This window comes from Sciurus carolinensis, chromosome 7, assembly GCF_902686445.1.
Source record: "Sciurus carolinensis chromosome 7, mSciCar1.2, whole genome shotgun sequence".
In the NCBI taxonomy this organism is placed as follows: Eukaryota; Metazoa; Chordata; class Mammalia; order Rodentia; family Sciuridae; genus Sciurus; species Sciurus carolinensis.
Genome location: NC_062219.1, coordinates 97,246,670 through 97,270,838, shown reverse-complemented (window position 1 = coordinate 97,270,838; position 24,169 = coordinate 97,246,670). Strand labels below are relative to the sequence as shown.

The 24,169-nt window shown below is 35.1% G+C and overlaps 1 protein-coding gene across 6 annotated transcripts in view; it reads right to left on the bottom strand.

Moving 5' to 3' along the window:
• Window positions 1-10,762, bottom strand: part of Khdrbs2 (KH RNA binding domain containing, signal transduction associated 2) — a 616,356-nt gene extending 605,594 nt beyond the window's left edge. For all 6 annotated transcript variants that reach the window (XR_007109614.1, XR_007109613.1, XR_007109616.1 and 3 more), the window contains exon 1: window positions 10,429-10,762. Coding sequence is in view for 2 of the 6 variants with exons in the window: in XM_047559804.1 (XP_047415760.1) it covers window positions 10,429-10,519 (91 nt within the window). In the remaining 4 variants the exon portion in view is untranslated. The remainder of the gene's footprint in view (window positions 1-10,428) is intronic.
• Between the last annotated feature and the right edge of the window lie 13,407 nt (window positions 10,763-24,169).

The window sequence follows — 24,169 nt, the reverse complement described above, 5'->3', positions numbered from 1 at the left end:
GTACTTTCTTCTTCACACATAGCAAATGTACTTTCTTCTTCACACAATTCCTTAAAGGCTCTATCCCTCTCCTTCCACCAGGTCTTGAATGGTAAAAAGGCAGCTTCTACTCTTTATGCTCTAGAAAAAGAAACAGACTCTGGAGACGTGGATGATCTGTATTCCAATTTTACAGTTACTTAAATCTCTACACTGGTAACATTTACATGCCCAACCACATCATAATAAATGTATTCTGTTATTTAGTTATTCATCTGCTATTTGCATTTCATAATCTTATTTTATACAATGAATGTATTCCTGCATATAAATCAAATGCCACAAATTTCCTGGAGAAAATTATTTTAAAAGAAACAATAAATTCTAAAGTCACAGATATTTAACTCTTCAAAGTTTTTCAAAGCAAGATTTTGCTATTCCCTTAAACAAGTAACATTATTCAATATTTTTAACATGTCAGTGTCTACTGGCTGAGTTTGACATTTCTCATACTTTTATCAGACACTTACCTAACCTCTAATTTATTGCATTTTTAAAAAAACAAATTGATTATGCTACCCTTTAAACTTTATCTTTTCTCATAGCGTAGGGGCAATCTTACCTGTCTTTTAAAATATAATGTAAGGACTTAATCCAGATTGTTTCATGAAAGTGACTATTACTAGAGTCATCCCTTTCCTTCTCAAAATGAAACACACTTTTTCTCCTTCAACCTCTTTAGTGTGTTTCTGTCACACAGGTTGCCTCTCCTGAGTTGTAGTCATGGCCCAACATTATCTAACATATAATTCTAGGAACCTGCTAAAATTATCCATACTCTAGTGAACACACACTTCTACTGTTCTGTAAGAAGAGTAAAATCTAATCTTCAATGTTCCAAAGGAAATGGGCAAAAACTATGCCATTTCTGATAACAGTACAATAACACCAGCCAATCTGTTTCCAAGTTATTAAATCCTAAAATCTCAGGGCCTATAGATAACATTTAAATCAAGCCATGTTGTCAGTTTCAGACAAAATGTGAAATCTGCTTACTTTCAAATGTTAAACAAAACCCGCAATGCCTCAAGACACAAGAGGACCTACTCTTTGTTTTTAGAAGAATTCAGCAAGTGTAAGCAGTTCTCTAAAAAACGTGGAAATAAAATGCCTCAGCAAATCACAAAGTTCTCCAATCCTTTTTTTTTTTTTTTTTTTGGATTAAAAAAAAAATATGCCTGAATTATTCCCCTGTGCCCCTGTCTCACAAACAACAATCAATATAAGGTATTCAGAAAATGCAGGCTGTCTCCACCATACTCAACCTGAATCTATATTTCGGTAAAAACAACCCCCACTTACCAATCTTCTTCAATTTTATATACTATACTTATTTTATGATATTCTGTGGTAATGCATCCAGCACTTGTACTGGCAAACATATTTCAGAAGTTAATGGCAACAATAATGTTGTTCTCCTAGACAAACTCTGAATATTAATTCTGGCCTTATGACACAAATGACTGCTTTAAAAAAAAAAAAAAGAGTTAATGATGGAGCATAAGGATGCTTGACCATGATTTCTCAAATAACACATGCAATCATCACAGAGCTCTGAATTTGGGAACATGAGGAAATCACAGAGTATGAATATTTTCAGACCTAAATTCAGGAGGTCAACAGCTAATCATTTATCTAAAAAACAAATCTATTTCTATACCATTCTTATTTTATTGGAACTCAACATTTTCTAAAGAAAAGGATATTTCAGTCTATAGGTTAGATTTGACAGCATTTATAGTTTTAACAAACCAGACATGTTAGAATATAATTCCAATTTTGTCTTAAATACAGCTGAAAAGAGACAGAGAGAGAGAGAAAGTCAAATCTGGGGATCAAACAAATAAGTGCATAAAGAAAGCTGATGATATCACTTGGCTATTTCCAAGAATTTCCAAAAACTACTTCTGAAGCTCAGTTCCTTCACTTCTTCAGCTGCTTTGGAAATAAAGAGCTTCATTCCAGACTGTGTACTTAAAGAGAAATGGAAAATAATGATCAACTTTGTTCACCTTTATTTCCATTTTTAGGTATTGTGCCATGGGAGGGGGGGACTCAAAATGAGATAGAGAAAAATACTGTGGCCATTATCCACATGGATTTATCTTGATAATGCCTATTCATACAGAGTTACTTAATAAAATATTTAAGTATAAGGCAAAATATATAGTTATTAGAAAAATCTTATAAAGAAATAAAACAAATGATGGGGACAGGCTGTTGCATATAAATATGAGGACTTTCAAGAAAACGGAAAGAAGGTGGGCTGACTGGGTATGACAAGATGCAGATCCGGACTCAGGATGATTTTCCTGATTTTCTTTGTTTCTCATAAATGCTGTAAATCCAGGTGAGGTGGCGCATGGCTGTAATTTCAGCTGCTCCAGAGGCTAAAGCTGGAAGATCACAAGTTCAAGCCCAGCCTCAGCAACATAGTAAGACCCTGTCTCAAAATACAAAATAAAATTTAAAAAGGGCAAAGAATGTAACTTAGTGGCAGAACACCCCTGGATTCAATCCCCAGTATAATTTAAAAAAAAAAAGAAAAAAGAAAAATGTGGCAAAGCATAAAAAATAGCAGAAGCAGAACACACACCACACACACACACACACACACACACACACACACACACCTGCTCTTTCTAGCCAAAGACTAGAATAAAAGGACAACCTAGCAAAACAAAAAAGTTTGAGACACAAAACATCCTTATTCAGTGAAAATAAAACAAACAAACAAACAAACAAAAAACTGCATTTCCTGCTCATAGCTGTCAAGAGAAGATAAGTATAGAATTTAAACTTCCAACCTCCCCCAGGGGCCAGCAGGGGTAGACATCCTCTGGTATCTAAAAAGAGTGAATGGGAAATAGGAACTTCATTTCTGCCTACCAGTAAGGAGGCCTCCTTAGGGTCAGTGAAGGCTGCCTGGAGATCCTGAACTTCCATCCTCATGAGCAGCAATAAGGCACCCATTTCTCTCCAAACCACCATAACATCAAAAGCCTCCATGCCTGAAGAGCTCACCATGACCCACTAGGAATGAAGTCTCTTCATTGCTCTTGGTGTTGGTAGAAACCACACAGGAAAGATTAGTAGGTGATCACTCCTCTACCTCCAATCAGAGAGGTCAATGGCTGCCTAGTGGAGAACCTGGATTTTCACCTCCACCTGGAAGTAGGAATGGATTGTACACCCCCAGCTGTTGCAATATGTCATACAAAGTCTTCTAGAAAAGAAAGTTTAAAGAAAATCTATAGTGTCATAAGACTGAAAATGTCCAGAATAAAATTAAAATCTCATGTTACATACCAAGAACAAGGAAAACCTCACTTGAATGAGAAAAGATAATCTACAGATGCCACATGTTGGATTATAGGACAAGGATTTTTACGCAATCATCACAGAAGTACTTCCACAGATAATGAGTGTCATACTTGGAACAAGTGAAAAAGCACAGTCTTAGCAAATAAATGGAAGACCTGGAGAAGAACCAAATAGGAGTTTAAGAATTAAAAAATATGACAAACAAAATTTTTAAAAATTTCTATGGGATAGACTCAACAGCACCAGTGAGAGGGAGGATGATAAAATCAGTCCACTTAAAACAGAACATTAGAAATCACCAAACTGAACAACAAAGAAATAAATGGACAGTATAGTGAAAACTCTAACCCTCTAGCCATCAATATCCAAAAAGGAAAAAAAAAAAAATTAGGTAGAACTGAAAAAATATTTCAAATGGTTGAAATTCATGGGGAGAGAAGTAGGTATGAGTTTGAAGAAGGAAGATCTTTGTGGTGGTCGAATGATTCTATGTGTTGATAGTAGTAACAGTCACATAAATTGCACATATGATAAAACTGTATGCATAAATTGTTATCAGTGCCATTTTCTTGATTTGAATATCAAAATTATAGTAATCCAAGATACAGAAGAGGGAAACAGGAATTCTCTCTACTATCTTCACAATTTCCTATGACTATATAACGATTTCAAAATAAGGGAAAATAAATGAATGGCAATGTCACAGTGAATCCCATTAATTTGCAAAATTAATGTGCTAATAATCATAATAATAAAAAATTTTCTTCCCCCAAAATGAATGGAGACTTTCAGACTGGTTTCTTGTTGTTCTGAAGGAATGATAACATAACTAAACAAAACGGTAATAGAATTCCTGGAATTTTATTTATGGAGATATCTTCTAAATACATAGTTTGAGAAAGGAAAGATATAAAACAGACATTGTTCACTTAATAAACATTATTAAAGACTTCTACAAGTGAGAATAAAGGCAGGCATTAAGGATTCTAAGACAGAAGTCGTATTTCTGGCCCTCAAGCTTAGAGGGAAACCGACAAGATCAAACAGAATTACATGTTACAGTGTAGCAGTGGAAAGGTCAGGAAGAAGAAAAACAGAGGTTCATTTAATCCATAATGAATAAGATGAGGAAGTCGTTATGACAGGTCACAGCATGTGCAAGACCTTAGATAAGGGGGGAGGCAAACAGAAGGGGAGACCGCTGTGTGTAAGGCATGTCCAGAGAGGTAGCAGAGAGGCCCACAGGTGGTAGGTTCTGACGTCTGAGGGAGGAAAGCCTTCCAGGCCTCCACTGAGCACCACCATGTGCAAGGTGCAGTGATAAGCACTTCTGATAGGCTGATGAATCAGACTGGGCTCTGCTCCTCAAGGGGTTCCCTGTCCAGTGAGAGAGGCAGGCCTGACCTGACAATCATGAAATGATGAGAGCAGGGGCAGTAATTTGGAGCTGCTCACTGTAAGAATGGGGGAAAGAAAATTTATCCAGCTTTGTGTGAACAGATAGGAGTATGAGAAGGGTTTAGAGAGAGAACTATAAGTACTTTGCTATATCCGAGGTAAATTAGGGATCAAGAGAAAAGTCTGGAGAGGTGGGCAGGTTGTAAGAATGTCAAGGAGTATTAACGACACCCTGCAGGAAATGGGAGTTATTAACATGAGTGACAAGATCATACTTTAATTTTGAATGATTCTATCTGAAATCATTGTGTGTATTGGAGTGGGGAAGAGAGGGATAGAGGATAGTTTGAAAAGAAATTTGAAAAAGCGGTGTCTAGTACTTAGAAGTCCAGTGAGAAGGAAAGAAAATAGAAAAACATCAACAGCAGAAAGTATAATGAGCATGAGGAGAGGTTGGGAAAATTTTATTAGCTTTGAAATGAGGAAATGATTCTGTCACTTAGGGTTACCTGTTTCAGGACAGTGATGAAGACATGCCAGACTAAAGTGTTTTAAAAAGGTAAGTTATGAGAGTAAGGAAGCTAGTATAGACTAATGCTATCAGAAGCTTGAAGGAAACCAGGGAGGATAAGTGTCATGAAAGATTAATTTTATTACTTCTGCAAGTGAAACACATTCTGGCTTTTTAAAGTATTCCAATTGGATCACACTGACAGGATGCTACAAGAAAAGAATGCATAGGTTGGAAGAATTTGAAGATGCGAAGAAAGGTTATAACTACAGAATGAGTTCAAAGATGAACGACATGAGGGTCAAGGACATGGATGAACAAGTCAACCTTGAATAAAAAAGGAAGCATTCAGTCTACTGAGAATGAAAGACAGTGAGCTGGGCATGAAAGTCTCAGGGAAGTAGAAGGTTGAGGAGCACCAGAAAAGACATATTCATTTTCCTGAATAAAACAAACAGTGAAATCACCTGCTGAGACATGGGGGTTTAAGACATGTGGGTTTAAGACATGTGGATTTACCCCTGAAAGAAATATGATCTGGACTATTCCAGCTCAAGGTAAAGCCTGACAGGTGACCATTTACTAAACATGATATTTTAAAAACCTTCATGGAATCATTGTTCACAAGACAATTTCTTTCTTAATTTGTTTTATGAGTTCAAATTTCACACAGCAGTGATTCAAAGAGTAAGGCAGTGCTTATTTCCTATAAGAGCTAGCCTCTAATTGAGGTCAAGTCTATAGCGACATTAAAAGATGAAGAATGAAAATCATAGAAGAATTATACTTGTATAATTTCTGCTTATATTTTTATAATATTTGTAAAAAAAATACTGCTTATATTATCACAAGCAGGATTTTTTTTAACCTTAAAAGAACCCTGCCTGGTAGGTATTATATGTTCTGTTTGTAGATGAAAAAACTGAGTATCAGAGAGGAGAAAAATGATATGTCCTATATTGTACAGATGGTAGAACTGTCAATATTCAATCCCAAGTGTTTTTCTTGCTAAAATAGAATTTTTCCACTATATCCTACATTTGTTTTAAATGCATATCAAAAACTGAAATTTGATCCTTGTTTATTTTGTATTTAAGAAACATAAATAAGATTGTCCTGAATCTGCTGAGAAAAAGATTACATTCATCAAGAAAAAAGTTAACTTAAAGTTATATGAATATCAGTTTTATCAGAAACTGGTTTTATGTAAGGTACCACTAAATGTCCTAACTTAAGAACTATCAAGCTTTGTAGAAAAGATTTTAGGCACACAACCTAAAGTTTGAAATGGTCCTTTGAGAACTGAAATGTGGCAGAGTCACTACAAGTGGCTTCATAAGCAATATTAACCTCTGCCATCATGTTTTAAAGGGCTCATATGTATCTACAAAAATGAAGGCCTATCCTGAATATCATTAAAATTTACAAACAGCACCCTGGATGTTTAAAAAATATTTGAATTGCTGGACTATTTGGCAATATTTGATTTCATCATACCATGCATTAAGCAAAACACTGAGCAATATACCAATGTTTGAATAAATTCAAGGTAGGAGACAAGTACAGTGGAACAATTCTATATTGACTCTGGAGGCTGAGGCAGGAGGACCACAAGTTCCAGGGAAGGCTTGGCAACTTAAGGCAACCCTGTCTCGAAACTAAAAGATGAAAAGAGCTGGGGATATAGTCAGTATATCACCCCTGAGTTCAATCCCCAGTCCCCCCCCACAAAAAATATACCAAACAAACAAAAAACAACAATAACAAAGGAATTCAGACTAGGAAGTCTTACACAAAACATTCCTAATCAGACAAGAAATTAATAATACTTCTAGAATCATTGTAACTGAATCTATAAATTTGAACAGTTCTATGTCTGTCAGAAGTGAAGATTTACTGCAAATAAGAATATTTTCATACACATACATTTTTGGACCTAAGACTTCATAATAGTTCAACAGACTTAGGAACATAAATCCATGCAGTACCCGAAATAATATATGTACCTCAAATTACATTATAGTGTGATGAATGTATTAATCAAACTAGGAAGGAATGAAAAAAGTTCAAAAATGTGCAGACATTAATTTTTATGTTCTAAATATACAAACACCCCTCTTTTGCATCAGCAGCAATCTGGAATTTAATTAGAATTGCAAAGAAACATATAGATCACCTAGTCCAACTCCTTAATTTGAGAGACAAGGAAACTGGACACAAGGAAAGGAAGCTTACCAAGATTCAGTTTAGGTAAAAGTGGAATTAAAATCCAGGTATCTGGATTCACAGTTTAATGCATTCCCAGAAGTAGCATAGATATAAATAACCTCATGTAATTTCATCTGGAAAGCAAATTCAGAAGCACAGTAGAACTTAAGAATCATGCTGAGTCTGCTATTTTATCACATGCAAAAACACCTTCCATAATAAGTTGATAACTAAATAACATTATAATTATAGGAGGAAAATTATTTTAACTAATCAAACACTTTGAAAACACACTTCAAAGCACATTCTTCAAGATCTCTTCTAAGTAATAATCAAATAAATAAAATGTTTAGGTTTTTTCCAATAGTGTTCTCAGAATCACCTCTACTGAAAGCTTATCAGAAACAAGTAAAATTAAAAAAAAATAACCAAGAAGTTAGTATAAAAAACACGGCCGTCAATTCTAAATGAAGCAGTCCCAAAGGAGCACTAATTTGCACTTATCTCCAATCAAAAAGCAAAATAAGTCATTGTGAAAACTAATTGATTTGTATCAATGCCCTTATATGTGTTAGCTTCTGGAAAATCATTCTAAAGAACTGAATCATGTGGATGATTTTTATTACTCAGTCTTGAGACTGTCTGCACAGTACTGACTGAAATGTACTTCAGTGTGCACCTTCCTTCCAAATGAATATCTATGTCAAGTTTATTTATAGCCACTGCCTTCAATCAGTGCATTTCCAAGTATGAGAAATAAAATCATCTCAACAATACTCTTCTATAGAGCTCTCAAACAAAACCTAGAAATCTTGGCAAACGGCCTTTGAAAAAATAATGAAAGGTCTATAACATAAAATTTACACTAAGATTCACTGAGAGTCCAAAGAACACTCAGCTTATATTCTTTAATAAGCACATATAAAGATCCTCAGGTACAATTAGAGAAGTAATTTAAACCCTATGCATCTTTTTGCATAACTCTTTATGTACTATAAGAGTATGATCATCATCTCCTTCATTCTCTTTTCCTTATTATGATTTCTCTGAAATTTGGACACCTTCTTTGTTTCTTACTTAGATGCTTTTCTATTTAGGAGCTTTCCTTCTAATTCTTTACAAAAGCAGGACATGCTTCCCCCTGCTGGGAAAAAATTAAATTACAGGGTACATCAGAATGTTCCCAAGTATCAAGAAATCAAGTTCGTGGAAAAGATAAAATGTTAAGGAGCTGGGTGCATAGTCTTCTCTTACTGTTTTACCAGTTGCAGAAATAAATATGCCCTCCACTCTCTGAAGAGTTTCTCTTACGCATCTTGTTTTCAGGTACAAAAATTCACATTAATGACTGATGAATTAGTCACTGAGTCAGCTGTCCCAAAGAAAACTTCAATTAGCAGGTCACAGAAAATGACCAATTCGTAACTTTTTTTTTCACTTTAAAGACATTATATGCTAAATGAAGGCACTTCTGAAAAATACTGAAGTAAACTAAGAAAGCATAGTTGCATTTTTAATCATTTTAAACAACTGTAAGCATTTATTAACTCATTTTTCAATATTCCTGTTTTTTTTATAGTTGTCTTCAAAAAAGTAGACAAAGGATTTGTTTTTCATTGACTTTACTTTTCACTTTAATTCTTATGCTTTTATATTCAGTAATCAAGAAATTACCAAGCATAATTGCATTTTACTCCCCAATCACTTTACAAAACCAGGCTTTTCCTTGAACAGTTTAGCTATTTCACATGTTCCATATTGCGATTATAAATCTTTTCCTATTTAGCATGCAAACATTTTGTCGTTATTATAAATAACACACATCAATAAAATATAAAAATAAAGCTAATGTCTTATGAATCATATGTGGAGGATAATTTTACCTTTCATGTACAACTAAGACTCAAAAAATTATATTAATGTTGAGGAGCTGGAGTAAAGGAAGTTGTCACTTTTAGTTTTGTGGTAGGTAAGTTCATAACAACCCAATCTATAAAACTCACTAAAGCTGATTTGATGATGAAGCAATTCATTATTAATGAAACATTCATCCCCCAAAATCTGCAGTTGTTTTAAAAAGACATGTGTAGATTACTACAGATACAGGCAGTGTCTTTAATAGTTAGAGGGCATTATTTCAATATAAATGGAGTAATTTTGGATATTTCTGTTATACAGAAGTTTGTGTGTGTGTGTGTGTGTGTGTGTGTGTGTGTGCGTGCCTTTTTAAAAAACCTTTCAAAGCAATGCAAAAGGCAATACATATATGTTCCTCTGGGAATGGAATCTCCTTCAACATTACAGGTACACAAAAGAAAATGCACACTTGGTAGAACAGTTGATCAATTATGGAGTGTTCCCAGGGACCAATATCTGGCAGAGTACCCAATCATCACACTTCAAATAAATTTATAAGCACTTTAGCTTCTGCTTACCACATTCACATAAATACAAGAACACGAATAGTTTAATCTAGATTAATTGTATGACTTTCCAGAGGAAAGACTTTGATTAAAGGGTATCAACATCACTTCCCAAATGCGCAGGGGCGGGGGTGGGGGGAGCTGATCCGTAGCTAAGAAGCTCTTAGAACACTACATTGATCACTATTTACTTCCAAACTGATCTCCCTTCCCTATGCGAAGTAGATAGCGTTACACTTTATTCTTTTCCCCCCCCCCCTTGGTCAATGATCCTAACAGGTCACATAACCACTGCCATTAGATCTTGTAGCTTTGGTCTTCCCCAAATTAAGACGTAGAGAAGGAGCATTGCTGCCCGCCCCAAGAACAGGCTCTATCCTCCTGAGCTCTGAAGCGAGCATCTTCAGGGAGGACAGTTTCTGCGAAGGCGAAGAAAGGCGTCCCTCCCCAACTTCACTCCCCTAATCAAGCCGCCGGGAGATGGGCAGCCGACGGTTTGTGCCCATCTATAGGGGCAAGTCCTACCTTCAGCCAAAAGGCGCGATGCATGCACAAAAGATGGATCCAGGCTATCTTTCTCTGCCATCAGCTCAGGCAAATATTTCTCCTCTTCCATAGCGCGGACTTCGGACCGTCCCCGGGCGAAGCGCGAGGTTCCGCTCGCTTGGACACAGGGTCGCCAGGAGCGCCTTGCTCCCGCGCTGCTCCGCCTCCGCCGCTGCAAGGGGATCTCTGCGCGTCTTCACTGGCCCATGTACCGAGTGCCTGCTGCTCCAGCCGTCGGGCTGCGCGGCCCCGCGCCCACACCTGCCGGTCCCTTCCGTCGTCCCTCGCTCGCGCTGAGCCCCGGCTCACACCAGCGGCCTTAACTGGGGAGGCGGGAACAGGGCGCGGCCCACCTCCAGCAACCACTCATTGGTGGCGGTGCCAGGAGAGGCGGGACGCCCTCGAAGGATTCGGTCTCTCATTGGACTATGCTGCACGTCGGGTTGCCTTACTGGCAGGAGGCCGCTGCAGAGGGGAGGGGAGCTCAGAAGGTGCAAACGCTTTCTTCTTGCAGCCCAGCCTTCCCTGGTTATTAGGCATGCCCAGTTCTGTAGAACCCTCTGTGCTGTCTGCCGAGGTGCGGAGGGTGGAGAGAGCGGGAAAAGCACTAGTTAAACAGAAAGGCTCTGGTCCAAAACGGTGGAGGAGATGGGAATAAGTAGTGAGCCTCTGAGGGGATGGGAAAGCTCCAGGGAAAGTCTCAAAAAGGTAGATGGACTTCACCTGCGTCCCTAAGGCACAGGTGTCTCCTTTCCCTCATGCAGCTCAGACGCACTCCAGGAATCAACAGCGCACCGGGTCTGGAAATATAATAAAGACCGCAAGTGATCTGTGGCTGATTTTTCAGATGACCTACATCTTGGGGACGCAGTAGGATGTTCATTGATAAACAAATAAAGCGGCTCTGGGGCGATATTGTTGTACAGCAGCACGCTTCCAGTGTAAGATCATTACAATATTGAATTAGTTCCAGTTCCCCATTCATCCCTCCTCCACTTCATCCCTTTTGGGCGAGGGGGGGAGGCGGTGAATTTTAAAACCAGTTAATTACCCACGATGAACGAAAGAATTGAGAATATGAAAGAAAGATCTAGAAAACAGATAACAGAGGTTGCTCTAATTTTCCCTTTTCTCCTTTTTTTTAGGTGGCCAGTCTCTTTCACTATTTCAGGTATTGTTGCTGAGCGGCTTTATATCTGTGCCATCCCTATTTTAAGGAGTATTAAGCCCTCGTGTTATCACCAACAACAGAGGCAAAGCCCATCCTTCTTTTATTGCTGGGGCCCTAAAATATAATGTGCATACTTCCAATGCTACAACAATATTTGCCATGGATAAACAGTCATTTTCCAATTACCCTTTTGATGTGGAATTATAGGGCCAACTTTCTTATGCATAAAATTTGCTGAAACTTTTCCAAGCTCTCTTACGGTATCCAAATCTTTACCTTATATATTTATTTTTAAAAATGAAATTGGGACATTATCTTGCATTTGTGTAATGTTTAAAAAGTTTAGCGTGCCTCAAATCCATTATCTCAATTTGTCCTCACAAAGGCACTCTGAAAAACATAGACTAGGTATTACTTTCTCTATTACAGATGTGGAGACTGAGACAACGAGAATTCAAGTCTCATAACTAATTGATCCTTAGCTTTAGGTTGCACTATTTTAGCCTACCGTTTTGTATGTTAACTATTTATCTGTGTGTTCGTTTCATAAATATTTATTGGATATTGAAAATGGAATCAAAACTGTATATGAAATTGAAGAAATATTGATGAACAAGATACACACATTCCATTTCTTGTCATCATAGAGATGTTTTATAATGGGGGAAGAGAAATAAAACCAAGTACAGAAAAAGAAATGGTAATGGTTGGTTTCAATAAAGGCCAAAAGGAAGAACCAATGATAAAAGGAAAATAAAAAAAGGATGCTCTATCTATATATGTGTGTGTATATACATCTATATATAAATATATATGTATAACTTAAGACAGTTAAGATAAAACCTAACAAATGAAGAAACTAGCTGTGTAAAATGTGCAAAAAAAGATGTTCCAGCAGGGGAACTTGCCCTTGCAAAAGTCTTAGGACAGGAATGAGCTGGGCCTTTTCTTGAAATTTACTAAGGTCAATGTAACTATAGTGATCTATAAGGAAAGAAAATATGGAAGAGTTGGGGGTAGGATAAACTACCCAGAATTCGATAGACAGAAAATAATTTTGATCTTATTCTACATATAATGGGGGATCTTAAAGGACTGTTATCTTTTTGTTTGAATGTACTTCTCAGAAGATCGCCTTCTAGCTCTTATCTTACTTTCAAAGAAGTTACAATTTAGGATTGAATATGCATTTGGAGAGTGGGGTGGGGTTTTATTTATTTGATTTGTGCGGGATAATCAGTGGTTGAAGAGTTATTTATGCATCCTGCACCTAATGTGAAAGAGAGATATGAAGTTTAATATGCTGCCAATCTTCCGAGAGGTAGCTGAGACCTTCCATAGCAGTGAAGGTTGGATAAATTGTCAGGCATAGCTAATAAATTGTAGAAGTTTTAGAATATAAATTAGAAAAAGTATTATACAATAATTGAAACATAATTTATGCTGCAGCATACCAGGAGATTAAAAGCATATGTTGCTGATGGGGGCATACACAATCCTAGTTTTACAAGTCAAAAAGATACCATAATTTTATTATGTCTAGCAACAACAATTACATTATTATTCATAGTCCTCTTTTCCACGATTAAAAGTGCACAAAGGACATACATCAGAGAGCTGTCCAATTTCTGACTGTTATGAAATGTCCTTAACTTACATCCTACAAACATGGTCAAATACCTAATTTTACATTTCCTCGATATTATCAAAACTAAAGATTTCTTATTTGTACTTTCTCCTGGAAACCCTCATCAGATGCCTGAAATGCATCCCACCAGAAACAATATACTTATGTAGCATTAAAAATTAAAATAAAATTAATATTATTCTGAACTTTAGGATGATTTGTATACTTAGAAAATGATAGGCATATATAAGATACATTGACCGTTAGAAATCAATATGCTTCAGAAATGACTCTCAGAATACTGCCTTTATCCGAACAGAATACAACCAAATAAAGGCAAACTCCAAGTGCTATACACATATACATCAGTATCAGATCCATGTGTTTTCAATAGATGGCTCTATGTCACTATGTGTTCTCCACTGATTCACATATAAATATTTTGAGGACAACAATTATTCATTAGATATTCTTCGATAAACCTTATGAATGCAACATTTTATAAACATAATTGTAATTAGAGAACCTTCAATAAATGATTATTGGTGATAGAGTATTAGTGCCTAAACATGAATAAATTATAATGGCTGGTAAGCCCACTTCCTCTTCTAATGGTGTAAATAATTAAAATCACCATCAAATTGATTTGTTTACCATAAGTAATTTTCTCTCACTTTAAACAGGAGTTCTAGTTTGAAAGGGTTTTTGTTTTTAAGGAGGTTACACTTACTGAACCATTATTTCAAAGATGGAATATTATGGGAAAAATCTTGCCACAACCAAATTTTGGTTCAAAGGATATGTAAGACATGCCCTATAGAATATGTTCTGTGATTAATGCAGAAACTGTGTATTCAATACTTTCACATACCCTTGTAAGAAAGGCCAGGATAAAGGGCATTTAATCAGGCTTATCTTTCCACACTAATAAAAAGTACACATTCTGCATTATCAAATAAAACACAGGGTTTCTATTTCTTTCAGAGTTCTTATCAACTTTATGGATACCACACTGGCTTGACTACATGCTGCTAGGATTCAATATAACACATTCACAATAAGAACCAGGGATTAGCAAAATTTTTAGAACTCAGTAATTCATGTAAGATATTGGAGACTGATGGACTCAATTTACTTACTTATTATTTACTTAACCTTCCAGTGACTTGGTACCTAGTACAGAGTGTAATAAAAAACTGAAATGTGGACAAACTCTTATTTATTGCAGACCCAGACAGAGTCCATTATTTAGAAGGAGTTATTCTAATATTTTAGTTTCTTTAAGTTTTAATAAATACACAGGTGAAATGAGCTCCAGTTTCTGGTATAACATCCATGATATACTTTAGAATTATAAAAGAAAAGAGGGGAATGGAGGCTTGGCTCTACTGATAACCAGTGATAGTATTAGCATGGACAGTGAAAAATCTTTCATTTGTAATGTGCTTAGAGTGAAAAGTTATGCTATATGCTAATATTCCACAGCACAAAATTAATACTCACCACTGATTTCTGGAATATGTATATGTTCTAACTGGAAAACTTTAAAATTATGGTGCAATATTTAAGCTAATACAAATGTATGATTTAAGAAGAGAGAGAAAAACAGACATTTGTTGAGTGATTGGCTATTTTAAATTCTTAGAACTGGTAGGAAGAAACAGCTCTCATTCTAAAGCGGCCTGAGAGCCTAAATAATCCATCTCTAATGTTAAAATGATGTGTGTTTGGGCTCAGAGTTCAAGTTGTATCTACATAGACATTAGCCACACTGATACCTTCTGGCTGGCATCCATGGCATCCAAGGAGTAGTACTTCATTTTGGGAGAGGGGAATGAAGCTGTCATTTCAGGAGAAGTTATTGACTGTCTTCTTAAAATTAAACCCTTGAATTGTTGAATTGTGGCTCAGGTATTGATTATTTCTGGAGATCAATATATTAAAGTAAGAAATCACATCAGTAAAATGCAATATTTTTCAGACACAGCAAACAAAGATCTGATCTCTGTTGTATTTGTACTCAGTATAAAATAAAGAAATGAAGGCTAAGAGCTGATTTAATAAAAACCATCTTCCAGTACAGCAAAACTTTTGCCATAGGGGGAATATAAAAGAAATTATTTTATATCATGACCAATACAAGGAAATAAAGATTGGATTAAATTTTAATTAGATATTATGTTTTTAAACATAAAGACTTTCATAAACATAGAAAAATTACCTAAAATTGACGTAGTATTTTAAGAGAATGCCATCCCTTTCAAGTTTTTGAATTAGTAGTGATATCTATTTGGTAAAATTTTTGTCATTTTAGTCTCTCACGTTAAGATAATCTAATGCACAAAACAATTCTTATGAAATCCTCCTGTATAAAATAAACATAAAACAGTACTACACAAAACAGCTTTTATAAATCAGGTAACAGGCATTAGAAGAAATGATAATGAAATTAGAAAGCATCATTCCAAGTTCAAGAATTTATCAGTTCAATACTGGAAAGAGAGCCTGTGTCTGTGTTTTTAGAAATAAGCAATAAAGTATTCAGGGTACAAAGGGACATCTTACTTGTCACTTACTCCCAAATAATTAAGGAAAAATAAATGTCTATACAGAGAGAGAGGCTCAGAGGCAGAGAGAGAGAATGACAATGAGATTTAGTAAATACAGTGAAACATTAGCACTTAGAGAAATTGGATAAGGGGCATAATGGAATTTTCTATTTAGTAACTTTTCAGTAAGCTGAAATTATTTCAGAATAAACAAAAATTATATAAATTTTAACAAGAATAGTCTCAAAGTACTTCACCCACATAATGGATTGAATATCACTTTTTGCCAGTTAGACATAGAGAACAAACCCATAATTAACCTCACACGGTGTTTGTAATAGTGTCCACTGAATTACAAATTTGGCCTTGAAAATACCAATTTAAAAATACAACTATAGATCTCATTAAGGATACCAAACACATACATATGAATAAATTATTTGTCTCTTCTCTCCAAAAAATAATAAAAATAAGTGCTTAATTTTTCTTTAAATATTACAATGGTATCACTTGATAAAAAAATTAACTATTTTAAAAATATTTTTAAAATATTTAAAAATAAACATTTGTTTTGAATAGATAGTATAAATTACTACAGTTATATTTTAATTACAGATGTGAAAGTTGAAAGAAAGCTTTAGTTTACATTCTTCTTGAATACAATCATAGAGTTGAGTACATCCTGATATCTCTGCATTTCTGGCTTTATCCTGTATCTTCTGAAGACTTTAATCTAGTTTAATGGGCATCGGGCAAAGTGTGTGCTTCTTTCTAAGATAATGTATTCTGTAGTTTCTTGAATGCATTTAGTTGACTTGTTCAGAATCTAAGCGGAGGAATGGAAGCCATGGGGCACAGGAACAAAAGTTATTACTTTTTTGTGGTAAAGGTTCAGAAGCAGAAATGCTGCTATAGTACTGCTGCAAAAGTTGGGATCAGTCATTGCTTCATTATAAAGAAATCTTGGGAAATTAGGAATTAATAGGAATTTCATCAAGGTGGTTAAAAAATGTTTATGGAAAAATCTAGTTAAATCATACTCAACAGCAAAAGCAAAGTTTTCCTCCTAAGCTCAAAGACACCTCTATCCACTTTCACCACTTTTATTCAATATAGTATTTGAAGTTCTATTCAGAGAATTAAGAAAAGAACAAGAAGTAGCATCCAAATTTGAAAAGAAGATTTAAGTCTATATCTATTCGCAGATGGTATGATTCTATAAGTAGAAAATTCCAAAGAATTCACACAAAACTATGAAAGCTAATAAATAATTCATTACAGGTCAACCCCCCCAAAGGAGATGTGTTTCTGTGCAACAATAATAAAGTGTCTAAAAATAAATTTAAAGAAAATACTTAATTTTTAATATCATTTAGAAGGATAAAATTTGTAGGAATAAATATAACCTAGGAGAGCAAAGAATTACATTCCGAAAACTAAAATAGACCTAAATACATGGAATTGTTACATCATTGATGGTTTGGAAGACTTAATATAATAAAGTTGACAATACTACCCAAAGCAATCTACAGAGCCCATGTAATTTCTGTCAGTACCCTCAAAAGTCATTCCTCAAAATCATGTGGAATTGCAAATGATCCTAAATAATAAACTGATGCTGAAAACAACTGTAAAATTGGAGAAATCACACTTTGGATTTAAAAACTTACTACAAAGCTATAGTACCCCAAACAGCATACTACTGTCATAAAGATAGACATATGGAACAAGAGAACACAATTTAGAGTCAAGAAGCAAATACATATAATAATGAAAAACTGATTTTTCAACAATGGTGCCTAGACCATTCAATGGGAGCAAGAATGTACTTCAAAATGGTGGTAGGACAAGACATTTAAGTGAAAAAAGAAAGAACTTGTAGCCCTTCCTTACTCCATATGTAATAATTATCTCAAAAATTTTTTGAGAACCTTAGATCTAAAACCATAATAATCTTAGAAACTCTTAAAGGAAAACAGGTACAAAAATTCATGACCTTGAAATGACAATGAATTCTTAAAGATGAGACTGAAAGTAGATGCACTCAAAGAGTAAATTGAACTTTACTCAAATTGAAATTTTTATACCTCAAAGGATATTATCAAGAAAAGACACTACAGAATGTGAGATAATATCTGCAAAATTAAACATCTGATAAACATTTTGAATCCAGAATAAATGCAAATAAAACCACAGTGAAACATCATCTGCCCATTACTATGGATTTGATTATTTTAAAAAATGAAAAATAACAAGTCTTGACAAGGATGTGGAGAAACTGAAATTCTTGTACATTGTTAATGGAGTGTATGATGCAGAGTCTAATATGGACACTAGAGGTAGAGTGGCTATGGAACATAGTTTTGACAGCTCTTTTAAAAGCAAGTATAAAATGAACAAAGATCCGACAATGCCACTTCTAGGTATATACTCAAATAGAAAACAGAACAAATTAATAAATGTACTCACATATTCATATCAGTGCTCTGCACAATAGTCAAAATGTAGAAAGCACAATGTCCATCATCCATTGGAAAGATAAACAAAATGGGATAGGTTCATACAATGGAGTGTTATTCAATCATAAAAAGGAGTAAGATACTGGTATACGCTATTTAGATACCTTGAAAACATGGTAATAAATAAAATATTTAGTCACAAAAATTTATATGTTGTATAAACCCATTTATTTGAAGTATCTGGAATAGGCAAATACATAGAGACAAAACACAGATTTTGGGTTGAGACAGAAGGAGGGAGGAATGGAGGGTGATTATTTAATGGACATGGGGTTTTTCTTTTGGAATGATAAAATATTTTAGAACTAGATAGAGTTGGTGGTTTACAATCTTGTGAATCTATTGAATGTTATTGAATTGCTTATTTTCAAATATGAATGTGTTCACTTTTGTATTATGTGAAATTCATCACAATAAAATTTTAAAAGTAGAATTAATTTTTAAAAATAAGTGGATGATGATACATAATGGGTGTTGGCAGGGAGGAAAGAATGGAGGAAGGATGGATTGTATAGAGGAGTGGGAGGGGTGGGGAGAAGGGAAAAAATAACAGATTAAGACAAACATCACCCTATGTACATATATGATTATACAAATGGTATGACTCTACTTCATGTACAATCAGAGAAATAAGTTTTACCCCATTTGTTCACAATGAATCAAAATATATTAAAAATAATATTTAGGAAAGTAAAATGTAACTATAGGATCTCAAGTTTGGGAATATGCAGTATGTGTTTTTGTTTATTTCATTTATTCAAAGGAGTAGCAGAGCTAAGGACCAGACCCCATTTTCTTTATTTGTTTCTGATTAAAACTGCTTTTTTTCATCTTTCATTCAGATTATTTTCTCAAAGTCACTAAGCAATGATAGAACATAATTGAGTTATTATTTGAAAGAAATTTAGGCTCTTGTACATGGAGGCAAAAAGAGATGCATAAGGAATAAGGAGCTGTATCCACTTTAGTATCAAACTATGCTAATTTCATTAGACTACTTGGAAATGTTCAGGTATTTCTTAAGTAATAAAATATAAAAACAAGAAGGATGGCAGCATAAACTGGTCAAACTAAACAGGGACTCAAGAATTTTAAAGGAATAGGATCAATCTCATACTCATCCTGAATGAGTTAACTTAAGAATTTTAAGAACTGTACTGCTTAAATTAAAAATAAACAAATAAAATTAATAAGATAATCAGTAATTTCAAATTTGCTGTGGTTTAGGTATGAACTGTCTACTAAGATTCATGTGTTTTGAGGGTTTGGGCCACAATGTGCATCACAGGTGGAGCTCCTGAGAATTGATTGGATCAGGAGGGCTCTGACCTCATCAGTGAGTTAATTTACTGATGGATTAATAATTCAATGACATTAGTGGGAAATGGCAGAAATTCTAGGTAGTAGGGCCTAGGTGAAGGAAGTAGGTCACTGGGGTCACCTGGCTCCATCTGGCTGCCAGGAACTGTGAAACTTCCCTCTGGCACATGCTTCTACCATGATATTTCCCCTTGGAACCAGTAGACCATGAACATAAACGGTGAGCCAAAATAAGGCCTTCCTCCTGTAAGTTGTTTATGTCAGATATGTTGGTCATAGCAACAGAAAATTGACTAATAAAAAATTTAATCCTAATTTGCCCTCAATTGAAAATAGACAAATTCTTTAGATGTATAGTATGTATTAAACATGAGGTCCTTAGAAAACAAACCCCTCTGAAGTTACGTATTCAGCAAACCAACACCAAGAGTTTTTGAAACAGACTTCACCACAATTAGACACTTGATGAGTTTTGTCTGGAACTAAACTTGCTTTGCTGTTTTATTAATAGGTTCTCAAATTATTTTGCCCTGAGTACCAATTAAGTAAAGCAATTAGTCACAACATGTTGAATCCTTAATGCATTCACTTAACTCACAGGAGTGCACGTGCACACATACACACACCATACTCATACACACATACATTACCCTTCCTACTTATTAACTGTGAGTTCCCTATTCAGTTTTCTCTGGGCCTCATTTGTCTGCTTTCTAGCAGACTAAGCCTAAATTATCATATTATAACTCTGAAGGTGGAGGTCAATGACCAGGAGGGTGATCCTGACTCTTCTAAAAAGAGGACGTGAGCAGAGTTCCAAGGAAATACCACAGGCACCAGTGAGGCTGTGTGAGCAAGAAGGCTTTCCCTGCAGAGTGACCGGTTTGATGATGCCCTACTCTGATTTTAGGAATTCCCATAGGAATTGGGTAGGTGATGTAAGATACCCTCAAAAGAAGAATACTGATACCAATCATTTATACAGTGTTTTGTATCTTCCAAGCATATATACATTCTTCTATTAGTTATCTATTTTTTAACAAATGACCCCAGAGTACAGCAGTTTTTAAGAGTAAGCATTTAATATATTACACTATTTCTGAGAGTTAGGGATCTGGAATGATTTAATTGGAGGTTCTGGCTTACAGTCTCTCATGAGGTCAAGTTTTGGTCAGTGCTATGATCATCTAAAGGCTTCACTGACAGAAATCTCATCTAGGTGTTAGCCAGAGACCCTAGTTTGTCATGTCATGGATCTCCCCATAGAGCTGTTTACCAATGGCCACTGACTTCCAGGCTCACAAGGCTATGAGCGCCAGGAGGCAGGGTTTACTGTGGGTGGGTAAGCATTTTGCAGGCTGGCTATTAAAATGCACTTGATTCCCTTAGAAGAGGGTTTATTACCATGCTTTGAATTTTACAATGAAAAAAGTTAAGCATGAGAAGATTAAGTTAGCCAAAGTCTCTAAGCAAACAGAAACATGTAACACAAGTAGTTAAGTCCAAGAATCCTCACACCTAAACACTGTATGATGTTAAAAAAGTGCATAACTGGACTGGGGTTGTAGCTCAGTGGTAGAGCATTTGCCTAGCACATATGAAGCACTGGGTTCACCCTCAGCACCACATAAAAATAAATAAAATAAAGGTATAAAAATAACTTTATAAAAAAAGTGCATAACTAAACATAATCAGTTATGATGGGCATGTGTAGGCAATGTAGATTTAAATGCTCTTAGTAAATACCTATCAGCAATGTAACATAGCTTATCTTTTTCACAGGACTAGTTTTTCAGCACTAGTATTAGTCATATACCATGTGAGTCATACATTATAAAAACAATAGTTTAAATGTAGAATTAAAAGTTAAGATATACCTGCATGACTTACAGTCTGTTTCTTCAATTCACCTTCACTACTTCAAGATATCATTGAATTACAAAAACAGAAAATTTGTCTGCCTAGGATTGTAGATCTCAATGAGAGATTATGAATTTCTCATTAAATATGCCTGAAAAATATTAAATGTGTTGAATTTCACAGTTGTTACTGTTTCCCTTGAATGTTAATTAAAGGAAGACATATATTGAAAAGGGACTGAAAATTATCAAATAATTTATCTCCATTTATTAAACTGATCATGTTTTTCTTTTTTAGTTTAACAATGTGATGAATAATGCTGATTGATTTTCTAATATTAAACCTATCTTGTATTCCTGCAATAAATCTCACTCAATCATGAAAAAAAAATTAAAGGAAGACAATGATTATACACAAGCCCATCAATTCACATGTTCTCTTTCCAGATGTTAGAAGTAGTCAAATGGTCTAAAGAATAAGTGAAGCAATCAACATATTTTTGGCTCTGCTCCATATAACTTCATGTCTGCTATGACCTGGATTATTGTTTTAACAAATTGCATGAAGAATGTGAGGCCAACAGGTACCAACCAGTTTTCTATTAAAAAGTGGGGGCACCTGAATTAGTTTTCTGTTGCTACTGTAACAGATTACGACAAGTTTAGTGGTTTAAAACAACAAAAATTGTTATCTTATGCTTCGGTAGGTCAGAAGTCCAATGTAAGTTTCCTTGGGTTAAAATACAGGTGTTGGGGACTGGGGAGATAGCTCAGTCAGTAGAGTGCTTTTGCACAAGGCCCTGGGTTTGATCCCTAGCATGAAAAAAAAAAAATTACATGTGTTGGCATGGTCATTTTATATTTCTTTATGGGGATCCACCTTTTCCAATCTAGAGGCTGTTTGCATTCCTTGGTTCATGGATCTGTTTCTTCACCTTCAGATCCAGCAGCATCAAGTTGTGGCCTTCTCAAAGTGCATGACTCTATCTTCCTTTTCTTCGTCCTTCCACTTTTAAAGAAACTTGTGATTTCATTGAACCTACCTCTCTAGTCTAGAATAATCTCCCCATTTTGAAGCCACGAGATAAGCAATCTCTATTTCATTTAAACTACAGTAGCCTGAATAGTAACCCCACCCAATGTCTAAGGAGTAATTCCCAGACTGTTACTTTACCAGGCAGAGGACTTCAGGATGTGATTAAGTAAAAGATCTTCAAAAGGGAAGATTATCTCAGATTACCTAGGAGGGAGTCCAAGGCCACCACAAGGGTCCTTGTAAAATGGAGGCATAGCACAAGGAGGGAGAATCAAGGGCAGAAAGATATTTGGAGGTGTTACTCTGCTGCCTTTGAAGATGGAGGAAAAAGCTACTGACCACAAAGTAAACCTTGTGTCTAGAAATTAAAATCAGCAGGGAAATAGATTGTCCCCTTGAACCTCCAGAAAAAATAACAGCCCTACCAACCCATTTTAGAATTCTGACCTTCAGAACTATAAAATAATGAAGCAGTCTTGTGTGGTAATCTCTTACAGCAACATAAGAAACCCACACAACACAACTTCAACATGTTCAAAGGTTTCTTGTGTTAGGAAGTGGATATCTTTTGGGGGAGGCATTATTCTGCCTATGGCAACACTCATATTTGTATGTGAATGCTTTCCTAAATATTCATGCATGTAATTGTATTAGCCAATGAAATTCTCTTCTACTTTTGTAGGTGAAAATAATTTGCATATTTGATGAAGACCATTGCATCCAAAATGTATTCAATGCTGAATGAATAATGGCTTTCAAAAGCTTTTTTCTTTTTAAAAATTCCCTGATAACTTCTCCATAACAAGAAAAATTATTTCTACAAAGCAGCCAAATGGAAATGTGACTAAGCTCAAAATATATAATGTTCTCCCATGAATACTAATACATGCTTTCATTAAAAATAAAATATAGTTAGCTAAAAGTATTGGCAGTACATTGTTTCACCAACGTTTATGAAGCTTTCTTTGGCAAAGAATGAAAAAAATGCACTAATGTTTCAAAGATGCCTTATGGAAAGTAAAATGAAAAATCCAAAATCATACAATAAAAATATTCTTTAAATAAAATTAATCAAAATACAAATTAGATTTGTGAAGAACACTGAGAATAATGCTACTCAAGATGAACATTGGCTTTAGTTTTTTTATAATCATTATTGATAGTAAAAGTATCATTCAGGCAAAGGTAAAACAAGATACTACTGTTGATAATTGAGCACAGAGCAAGTTTAAGAGACATATTTAGTATTGATGAATTTTCATAAGGTAGTCAGGGACACTTAATCCAATTAGATTGGTTTCTAGAGGAAGTAAGTGATTTTGTGTGCACTGAAATGCTTTCATAGTCCTTACTATATAGGCAAAAGTTCTTTTAAAGTAGTTACTTCCTCACAGACAATTACAGCAGAAGACAAAGTACCTTTACATGGTGCTCCTTATGGGAATTTCAGTCCTATATCCTGTGCAGGATATCCTATATCCTATATCCTATATCTCTTGCAGAGAGGCCTATTAGCTAATTTATAAGCATTATGCCAAAACTTATTCAAGGCCTTTTCTTAGGGGGCAATGTTGAAATGATTTAAAACTTTGGGTTTCACTCTGAGCTGTTTTTACCTGGAGAGTTGAATTGACTGGAT